This window comes from Cimex lectularius, unplaced genomic scaffold (genome assembly GCF_000648675.2).
Source record: "Cimex lectularius strain Harlan isolate CLEC.00 unplaced genomic scaffold, Clec_2.1 scaffold31, whole genome shotgun sequence".
NCBI lineage: Eukaryota > Metazoa > Arthropoda > Insecta > Hemiptera > Cimicidae > Cimex > Cimex lectularius.
Window position 1 is genome coordinate 1,490,767 of NW_019392645.1, and position 11,301 is coordinate 1,502,067.

Genomic DNA, 11,301 nt, shown 5'->3' on the forward strand with positions numbered 1-11,301 from the left:
TATATTTTGAAAAAAAGAGAAGTTATAATTCTATTACTGCTTAGCAGAAGATAAGATTTGTTCTGATTTCGTAGTATTCTTTATAATTTATTGTTTATGTTTATTTTCGTAGTCTATAAATAGGTTTTTAGTTATTATTTTTTGTTTAATCTTTTATAATTGTGCAATTTACTTTTTCATCTACTTGTACTTTTCCCCTTTGAATGATGTCATTTCTCCAATATGACGTCTTATGACGTAAGTTTAATCGTTACCATCCAAAAGTTGTGGACGACATAAAGTGAAATTTACCTTCCGTGAGTAACCTAACTTTTCGAAAAACAGCTGTTGAAATCTGTAATATAAATTGTGAACGTTTTATTTTATGTTTTTTTTGTATTTTATTTATTTATATTTTTATTTGTTTTGTTGAAATTTAAAACAATTTTCCCATGAATTGCACTGCGTTTTATCATATCAACTTTCTTCAAATAGGCGTTATGATGGTCTCGCACGAGTGCCCTATTTATTTCTAGGGCTTTTGGCACAATGCATCTCGACGTAAGTGGTTTTTTTAAATATATTTTCTTATTTAGAGCCGAATAGTGTTTTTTATTTAAAGAGTGTAAACATTCTGTCGCTGTCGGCCGTGTGTTAAACCTAGAAAAATAATTTTGCTATCGTGAAAACTTCCATTCAAACATTCTTCTATTAGTCAAAATACAAAACGAATTTTTGCATTTTTATTAAATTTTTGTATAAATTTTCGTTGTCAACTCACATGCAAATGCTGTGCCCTTTATCCAGGAAAACAGGGTTAAAAATTATCAACCAATATTTAGATTTGTTTGAATGTAGACTCTGTAAAAAAAATTCCCGGACATCTTCAGTGAAATACCTAATGGACAAAATTAACGCACCACCGTTAAATTTTAATGCATTTAGGTTTATTTATATTATGCATACCAAAAACAGGTTTGGTTGTACAAAACAAAAACAAAAATGTTTGTTATTAATTCTAAAAAAAAAAGAAAAACTTTTTTGTCCCCTTTAATTAGTATATTAGTATATACTACCCAGTATTTAAACCTCTAGTATGAATTTAAACACCTTTGCATTGTTTGGAAAATATTTAAAATACTGAGGTACATCAAGAACAGCCGTTTCCAACTCTTCTAGGGTGTTAGGACATGAGATTCACCGTCAGACACGTTGTTTAAATTGGTGCCAAATGTGTTCGTTTGTGTTCAAATCTGGACTTTGAGCACTCGTTTCCAACCTCTTTCAGATAGTTTTGCACATTACGTGCTCTATGGGGCTTTGCATTATTCTGCATTAGCAAGAATCACCGATATGGAGGGGGTGCAAATGGCACTACAAGTTCTTCGATTATGTCTTGTGAATAATATATTTGGTAGCATCGAGTGGATACTCTATGAAGTTAGAGATCTTCCTCGCACAAAAGCCAATTCAGTGTGGGCGTCCAAGGAAATGCCACCCCAGAACATCGTTGACCCAACGTGTATCGCCACATGAGGAACCATACAGCATGAGGTGTACCTTTCTCCTGAGCGTTTCCACATGAAATTACGCCCTTCTGAAGATTTGAGGCCAACTCTCACCTCATCTGTAAAGAGAACCCGTCTCCAATCTTCCAACGTCCAATTGTGTCTGTGCGAATTGTAGCCTGGCCATTTTCTGAGTTGTGGTAAGAAGATGTCTAGATGTCGGGCCCTGAGGTTATTTTCATCGACCCCTCTTACAATCTCGTTTCCCATAATGATACGGTTTCGTAGAGCCTGACCTGCCCTTCTAGTGTGAAGCCCTGTTTCTCTGAAGCGCCGAAGAATTCTTCCTATTGTAGAGTGATCAAAACTCGGTCTCCTGGCAACTATGCACTGGCTTTATCCTTCCTCTGATAACGTTATGACTCTGATACTGTCATACTTACTCAAAGGGCATAACGCTAATTTTTGTGCAAATGGGATTAATTAGTAAAAAGTAAACAGAGTATTATTTACTTTTTTTTTACTATGTTAGCTCCTAATTTACTGTAACTAATGTAGAAAGATATGAGTTTAATTTTAAACTAAATAAATTGAGTGGTGTATTAAATTTGTCCATCAGTTTAGAAGCAAACCTTTTAAATTAAAATAATAATGGGATAAATTGATTAACAATACAATGTCTTGGAACTATCAACGTCAATCAAAAAGAATCTATCAGTAGATCTCGTTATCCATGGGGGATAATAGGAAACACCTTGAATTTCAGACTTTTAAACATTTTCTTCCATCTGCATACCAATCAGAAGTTTGGAAGAAATTTGGCGCTCATATTTTGAACAAATCTGTAATTGTTCAGAGACTTTTTTTTACTGATTGTAAAAACATTTAGCCATTATATTGAAGACAACAAAATTGAAATTTAATATTTAATTTGCTTGTAAACACATTTTGAAAAATAATGCATACCTTTTTATCAATTTTAAAAATATTCTTTGTGTTTTCAGATGTCTTTGACAGTCCAGCAAGTTGTAAGTGATGCAAAAAATCTTGCTCTCAAATTGAAAGAAAGAAATGATACAGCCGATAAGCTCATTTTACAAGGGCATACAGTACACAGGAAAATTGATATAATGAAACAGGTCGGTTTTTTAAATATTTTATTTAGTTGTGATTATTGAGTAGGGCAAAATCAGTCATAAAATGACATTTCATGAACTACAATCACTACTTCTTTAACAAACTCATTTCAAACTGAAAAAAAAAAAAAAAAAAATAACATAAAATATCTCGGATAGTTGTCTATAACTAGAGAATCATGCCTCCATGGTTCTGCATATTTTTGCATATAAATGAACCATCAAAAGAACAGAACAATAGAAAATAGTGAACGAAGGCATCTTTGTTTTCCACTTCCCACACGAAATACCTTTACGAAGTGTGACTGTACAACCAGAACAGTTTGTGCAGGTTTAATGGTTTTGATAACTGCCACAAGTAAAATCATTTTAGAAATATTGTATTCAGGGAAATAATCTCCTTCAGCACTTTCTCCTATGTTACTAGCCATGTTATGCTCTTCTTATAAAAGTTTGAGTCCTTGGATTTAAAAAACAAATACAGCTCACTTTCCAGCTGTTGGCGATTATCGCACTCCTGATTGTGCATATATTCTTATGCTTGAATGCCATTGCTTGAAGGAGAAAGTCAGATGGGGCCAGGTACGGAGAGTAACCGTGCTTTATTATTATATTTTTTTGTTGCCTGGGTATACGAAGTCTCGCATTGTCTTGGTGAAAAATTACACCTTTCCTGTTCACAAGAGCAGGTTGTTTCTGAGTGAGAGACTCATTGCAGTTGGCTTGAGTCGATTTCTAGGTGATGGTTTGGTCTAAACATCACCGTTTGTTGGTGAATATTCGGTTTTTGTTTCAATGGGACAGGGGCATTTGATGATAGCCAACGGCCATGGTGTTACTATACAGGATCCATTTTCATACCATATGCCAATCCTTCACTTTGCGCCAACAAAACAATGAAAGGTAAATGTTTTGAGTCTGAAGCCCGTTACCATTGGTCAATTTATGAGGCCTCCATTTGCCCAAGTCTTCCCGGGTCAATCTAAGCTAGAACGAATGGTTTCATTGTTTGCGTTGAGTACTTTGGCAAGCTCCTGACGTGTTTGAATCAAATCAAGTTCGATACCTTACCTCAATTCGTCATCGTTCAAGCCAGAAGGTGTACCAGGCCGCGGTTCATCTTCAGTCGCCTTATTCCAGAAGAAGTATTTTCTGATCCACTTTTGGGCATTGCACGCACTTATTGTTTCATCATCGAATGCAGTACAAATTTACTAGCTGCTTCGGCTGCTCTAAAACTCATACAATAAGCATGCGCGAATTTTGGGTTTTGAAGTCATGAGAAAAAAAACCATAATTTATAGAGAACTGTTCAAAAAATTTTCTTAATCAATTGATGCATTATTTTCTTGATATTACCTCATATAAACACCTAAACCTCTTATAATTGAAAAGTTGGTTAATGGTATCAAAACAATAAGAATTTAAAAACTGCACAACTTTTCTAGTTACCATATGATGGTCGCTTTGTTAAATCATAAATATAAAATAATAATAAGTTAATAAACTTTGTTATTTCGCTTTCTTACATTTTGACATAATAAATTGTCACATGGACATTTTAAATTTGTTAATTATTGTAAATATCTCACTTGTGTAGAAATGATGAATGGTGGAGTGAGTGGGGGGTTCAATCCTTTTTAAAAAGATAGTTCCTACTCACAGTAAGTTTTAATTTCAAAATTTTCCAACCAATCTAGTTCTCTCCCTTTGTTGAAACTATGTAATACTGTTGTATTTAAATTTGAATCGAAATTATGTTCTACTTCTTTTAGATGGTCTTAAATTCTGAAAATTTGTTCGATTTAGGCAAGTGTTCTTTAACTCTCGGTTTTATTTATCTATCGCTTTGTCCTATATATTTAATGTCGCAATCATCACTTACTCTCAGTTACTGTGAGTAGGAACTATCTATTTAAAAAGGATTCTCACTTGTGTATGTGTTAAATATAAGTTCAATCGACAGCAAATATAAATAATTTGAAAGTTAATAATTACCAAAGAAAGATTTAAATATATTATTATAATAATGATAACTCTCTAGTACTAGAACCAAATTTGGCTGAAGAGGCTCTGTATTCAATGGGTTAATAAATTAATATTACTTATTTTTCGCGTTAGTAAGTAGAAATCATTGTCCTTAATTAATTATTGGAATATTTAATTAAAAATTGAATTTGTAATTTTTGCTCTAGAAAATTATTGTATTGTAGTTGTGTTTTCACATTAGCCAGAGTTCAATTGTGAGTTAAGAGAAGTTCAAGGAGGGTGAGAATAATTTTAGGGGATTTGAAGAATATAACTTAAGACAGGTTAAAATGCGACACCCTAGTACTCTTATAATAACTTTTTTTTTTTTTAGTGAAATGCACCAAATATGTTTGAATTTTGTTATGTAATATATTTTCTGTTAGTTGTTAATTAGTGTACAATTTTTGCTAACCATGGTAAAATGTTGTTTCAGTATGCTGAAGATACCGCTGAGCTCAATGATACCGCTAGGCACCGTCCACACTCTGTGCTAATAGCAGGAATTGAGCATGAAAATAGACATTTGCGTGATTTACAACAAGAAAATAAAGAACTGCGCGATGCATTGGAAGAGCAGCAAAATGCTCTCGAACTTATCATGTCAAAATATCGGAAACAAATATCAAAACTAGTTAACTCTTCCAAAATAGATTTCTCTAGAATGTATACAGATGTAAGCACAAATGAAATTGTATTTTTTTTTCTGTTATCTAATGTAGTACTTATTTCTTACTGTATAACATAACATAGTTAAATGGATTATTTCTAAGATGATGGTTTGCTTCACAAATTCCTACATGTTTATAAATAATGTTATATGTTGGTGCTAAATGCTAATATTTAAAAAAAAATTTTCAGACCTTCCTTGATCAAGCGTTAAAGATCGATGAAATGGCTGCTGTAATGGGAAGAGCTATAGATGTTGACGAGGAAGAGTTTATTAAAAATGAGCGACAACTTAAAAAGCTCGTTACTGAAAATGAGGTATACTTTTTAAATTTATTTTTAACACATTGATTGCAGCCTAATTTATCGCATAAAATAGCTGACTGGTGTTTAAAAATAATGTAAATGATTTTTTAATTTTTTATTACACTTTATCTAAGTGATAAAAATTATATGAAGCAACAGTGTGTAGGACACAAGTACAGGTAAATGAAGTAGGTAACTCACCCCCGTTTGTTCAATTTGGCTGTGTAGTTGAATAAAAGTCGTTTTAACTTTCTACAATAATTTTTCCTGTATTGTATGTAATCACTCAAAATATGTAAATAATCGATGAAAATAACCAAACATGTACAAAGAAAAGAAAATTACGTTACACCATAGAATAAATAAAAAATAACTTGCAGTTTAAAAAAAATTAAAACAACAATAGCAAGTGACAATTTTGCAGCTCTACAAATTTCAAACACAGCTATGTAGAGACAGTTGACATGACGCATATGTTACGTCTTTTCCAGTCAATGTGTTAAGCAACAAAATAACTCGCATTTAAATTCACTAATTTTGTGGTCCACTTGACCAATTAAATCATTACAATTAATTAAGGTTTTTAGCTGAGATGAAAAAAAGTTAATGGCATGAGAGGGATTTGAACCCACGACCTTCGGCTTGATACGCCGCTGCTCTACCACCTGAGCTATCGTGACCTCAATCCACTCGGACATCAACTCCCCATCTCAACCCCACCTTATGAGTTTTCCCTCCTTTTGCCATTTTTCAAATGTCGTGTAATCGTTTGGATTCTCGACGACAATTGAAATGGCGACGGAGAGCTTTAGTGAAGTGTATTTCATATTAATTCTTTAAATTCACTAATTGTTGGATCGAGGTCACGGTAGCTCAGGTGGTAGAGCAGCGGCGTATCAAACCGAAAGTCGTGGGTTCGAATCCCTCTCGTGCCATTAACTTTTTTTCATCTCAACTAAAAACCTTAATTAATTGTAATAACTCGCATTGTTGTGATAGCAATGTTTAAATCTAAAACATGTTTCAAATGCCTAGTTTTGTTATGACTTGAAATCAGGCTAAACACTAGTCGTTCTGGATTCAAATCCTGGGGTAATCCATGGAATTATAATTAGAATAGTATAAAAAAATATTTTGTGAAGTGGATTGATCCCTTTTCAGCGACACCCTACGGATGTACAAACGTTAAACCTTTTTGTATGACAGGAATTACTTTGCTTTTAAAAGAATATTTGATAATACATCTCTCTTACTGTAAATTTTTAAATTATTTTACAAAATACATTGAATTTTCTTACCTTTATGCCAAAATTGTAGAATGTAGCTCTTCACTAGGATGATTAATAATAAAATTTCATTTATTAAGTTATAAATTTTTGGGAAAAAACATTACATTGCAAAAGCCTAGAAATATCTCAGTATTTTGATTTTTTTTAAAATATTTTTTCAATCGTAAATATTCCAGTTATGAAGATTAATACAAAGTATTTTAATCATTGACACTTTTGTTATGGGTGTCATTCCAGAAGGGCAAAAGTTTTGCAATGCACTGGTTTTAAAAATCCATTTTTGAACAGGTTAATTGATGAAGGTGAAAGAAAACATTAACTAATGTTAAAGACTGACAGGTGAATAACATTTTATTAGCCTGTTTCAGCAATAAAAACTAAAGATTAAATATAAAAGAGGGGCATATTGTGCAAATCACAACGGATAAATAAATTTTGTGATTCATATTTAATGTATTCTAAAAATTTCATTTCTCTGTGAAACTTTTTTTATTTTTACCATTTTGTGTATTTTAAGCTATTGTTTATATTATTTTAATATATTTGAAATTTATCTATGTTACAGAACCTTAGACATTTACTGAACATAGCAAATAGCAACAGGTCTCTACATGCTGAACAAGAAAAAACTAATGTTTGTGATGCTAAGACTTCTTTCCAATGATTGTTTTCGTACACCCTCTCTTAACTGACTTCAAGTTCTTGTGGATAACTGCTCGTTTGTAATTTTTCAACCATGTCTTGAGAATCCTTAATTATGAGAGATGGAATACGAGCTTTCAATTTTTCATGATAGTTGTCCTTCACTAGCCTTGAGAATGTTGATTCAATAGTTATACAGCCGTAAAAGATCGTGGATTTCAACTTTCGAGGTGTTGAGAATAAGCCCTTTTTTTGTTGCCATTTAAGTTTTAACTTTTTAACATTATGAAGAAAATCAATGTGCACAATTTTTGTTAAAGTTTTTCATCAACTTTAGGCAGGTCAGATCTGACTTGTGTCAGCTTTTCTAGTTAGCTGTTTTTCTTTTTCAGTTTCCAAAGGGCGAATTACTTCTTCTTCGACTATCTCACAATCTCTCTCCATTACAAAGATTTCTTTATTTGTTTAAATTTATTGTTTTCAGTCATACTGGAATAGACAAGGATAGGTTGTTCTTTCATCATTTTTTGTTTTATAAAAGCCACCAATTCAAAAAGTGATGTTTTATTTGTTTACGATAAGTTTATCATTTATTTGTTTAAATTTATTGTTTTCAGTCATACTGGAATAGCTAAGGATAGGTTGTTCTTTCAACATTTTTTGTTTTATAAAAGTCCCCAATTCAGAAAGTGATGTTTTATTTGTTTGCGATAAGTTTATAATTTATTTCTCATTTTAATATCTTCTTATTAAATATGGTTGTTTCTAAAGTTACAGTTTAAATCTAAAAAGGGAAAAACAAAAATGAATGCTTTTTCAACCAAACTAGAAAAGTAATATAATGAAACAAATTATATTACAGTTGCTTTCATATTTAAGCTATAACTAAACCAGTGTCTTTCTTACTTTTGATTTTTTTATACTTTTTTTTATTTTATAAAGTTATTTATTGTTGTTAAAGTGTTGTAGATTGTTCATTCTCGTACTAGTAGATTATTAACTGAAAGTTAATAAAAATATTTGGATGGATGTATTTCCAGCTTTTCTAAATTAATCCAGGCACTGATTTAATGACTAAACAATAATATTTTTGAAGACCCATGAATATAAACTGTTCATTTTTTGACAAAACAGTAAGCCATGGGTATTTTCCATTTTTTAAAAATTAATTTATTTTTTTACAATGAATTTAAGCTCATTAATTATATATATTGTGTGTATAATAATTAGTTTAAAATATGTAATCGTAAGTTAATTTTAATTTTAGTTGGTGATAGGAAAATAATTAATAATCCATACAAATTTTTAGCATGTATAGTATGGAACTAACATGTTTACATACGCTACATTGTCTTGTGGTTTGCAGTCTAGCACAGTTTCCAGAATTATAAAAAAAGGTTTTGAAAAATATATTTTGAGTTTTATATCTCAAAATGTGTCATTTTGGTTAGTGTAATTAATTTAAGTAATTTAAGCATTATAAGTGCGTGACCACAAAACAAATAAGTATGTTCATGAATTTTTTATTAACATTTCACAGTGTGAAAAAATGTATTGGCCACCAGGAGATAAAATCGTTTAATAACTAATTTATTAAAACTGGATGAAGTATTCTTAGTTTAGTAGAAGAAAAATTATAATTTATGTAAATGTTTTAGTAGGACATTTTGTTTAGAAACAAATTTAAACATGATTAACCATGCAAATTACTAAAATATACCAATTTTAACAAATCACAATTGTAACATGCATTATTATTGTTATTATTATTTCAAATTATTGAAAGGATGTTGAAATTTTTTAGGGGTTAACAATTTGTATCAGTGGTCAGATTGGTATTATGTTTGAGGCTGATGTGATACACTGAAAGATTAAGATGTGCGTTACAGATTCAAAATAAACAAAGTAATTTGCTTGTTCCCAGGAAAAATTTGAAATTCGCAATAATTTAATGTATTTTAAATTTTATTTTAAAAAAATTTGGTTTAATTTCTTGCAGTTTAAAAAAAATCTTATTCTTTAATTACTAACAAATATTGAGAAAAAAGTATACTTAAAAAAATAGTTTATATAGGTGGATGCTTCTGACTTTCATATGCATAGATAGTAAATTGGTTATAATTGAAAAATTTATATTCAGGTTATAATTAAAATATCTACAATAACCCATACAAATAGTTCATCTAATAAAAATTGTAGGTTCATACAGTATTTAAAATGTTACATATCTGTATTGTACAGTATTGTGAAAGTATGTTGTGATGTAGAATACGACGATTTCTTCATAAACGGTTTGAGAAATAGTAATAACAGATAGAACATCTCATTAGGCATTATTATACAAAGTAAAACTATTGGTTATGATTTAATTTACACCTAATATATTGTAATGTCATAATAATAACAATAATAATAAATTGTATTATTTGTTAAGAATGACACAACATATGTATCACATGAAATATGTTATTTATAATATACAAACCAAATTGTTACTTCATCTTTTAAATTAAAATGATTATACCTCGATGGAATCTCAGTTTTTACTGCTGGGTCAGTTCAGTAGTAAAATGAATTTTTCTTTAATTGCACGAACGTTTATTTTAGTGTAAAATTTTGTCCATTCATCATAAGAAGATGTTAACAAGAACAAAAGGATAAGGAATCATAAAAAAAAGTTTATATTGTTAAGTTATATGTAGATTTTGTTACAAAAAATAAATATTCGTATTTTCTACTTTAAGTGTTTTAATATACATTTTCTATCCCAAACACCATGATTGTTACGTGTTAATTTGAATTTAAATTTGGCTTGAAATGCCGTTATACAGGGGATATTAATGTCATGATTTTACAAAAGTTTAGAACATTATGCCATAGAAATATAAATATAGATTGATTAGTGTTAGGTGCCATTCCATGGCTCCATATATAGAGCGTGTAGAAATGCCACCTAATATAAGAATTGTTCTTGAGTTTTTAAAAGTTGACATTCAGTTAATATATGTTCTACAGTCCAAGCCACTGGCATATGTTGCATTGTGGAGGTGTTTCTCTGTCCATGAGGTGGCTATGTGTGTATCTGGTGTGTCCGATCCATAGCCTGGCCAGAGTTACTTCTCCACATCAGCTTTGTAGGAAGGATGAAGTCCAACACCTGAAAGAATCTTTGATGTTTAGTAGTTTATTCTCTATGATGTTGTGTCTTGTTTGTTCCCAATCAACTCATATTTTATGTGATTCTAAATCTCCACGTGGGTACCCAGTCACTGGAATTACTTGTGCTGTTGCTCCTTTTGCTTGAATGTCAACTTGAGCTTTCACTATCACAGTGGCCGGGCACCCATACAAGGAATGTTTGATGTTTCAATTTTTGGATTTGTATGAGGATGTCCTGTGCTAGTGGGTTTTCAAGTCAGATTTGTGACTTGTTTCTGACCATCAAAAACAGTCCGAGGGCCAATACTGACAATGGACTGGCAGTCAACCACTCGCTGTAGCACTGTTGTAACATAAAAACAATTAAAAAATATCACTAATCATTAAACTGTGCCAGTTTACATTGAAACGTCCAGATTAACTATATTTAACAGTTAGTAAACAAGGATATGTATTGATTTATTAATTTTTTATGAATAATTTTCACCTATGGTTCGCGCTAAAACATCGGATGGTTATCGATACTCGATAGTTCATAAGCATGGAGTAGTGAGTACTACCCATCCCTACTACTCAGTACTCAGT

At 31.0% G+C, this 11,301-nt stretch overlaps 1 protein-coding gene and 1 long non-coding RNA gene across 2 annotated transcripts; one reads left to right on the forward strand and one right to left on the reverse strand.

Annotated features, from left to right (window-relative positions):
- The first annotated feature begins 310 nt into the window (after window positions 1-310).
- Window positions 311-8,748, forward strand: LOC106670518 (FGFR1 oncogene partner 2 homolog). The gene is made up of 5 exons (XM_014400953.2): window positions 311-540; window positions 2,492-2,626; window positions 5,088-5,327; window positions 5,513-5,638; window positions 7,481-8,748. The coding sequence occupies exons 1-5, from the start codon at window positions 529-531 to the stop codon at window positions 7,577-7,579; spliced, it is 612 nt and encodes a 203-aa protein (XP_014256439.1). The 5' UTR covers window positions 311-528; the 3' UTR covers window positions 7,580-8,748.
- Window positions 8,749-9,818: 1,070 nt separating this feature from the next.
- LOC112128399 lies at window positions 9,819-11,278 on the reverse strand. The gene is made up of 2 exons (XR_002910984.1): window positions 11,204-11,278; window positions 9,819-11,059 (listed from the first exon to the last, which is right to left on the reverse strand). It is a non-coding gene; the product is annotated as an uncharacterized LOC112128399 (long non-coding RNA).
- Between the last annotated feature and the right edge of the window lie 23 nt (window positions 11,279-11,301).

Excerpts from the sequence above, each read along its gene's own strand:
- LOC106670518 (XM_014400953.2), top strand. Across the intron at positions 5,328-5,512 it reads TCTCTAGAATGTATACAGAT|ACCTTCCTTGATCAAGCGTT; the intron begins GTAAGCACAAAT and ends AAAAATTTTCAG. Across the intron at positions 5,639-7,480 it reads AGCTCGTTACTGAAAATGAG|AACCTTAGACATTTACTGAA; the intron begins GTATACTTTTTA and ends TCTATGTTACAG.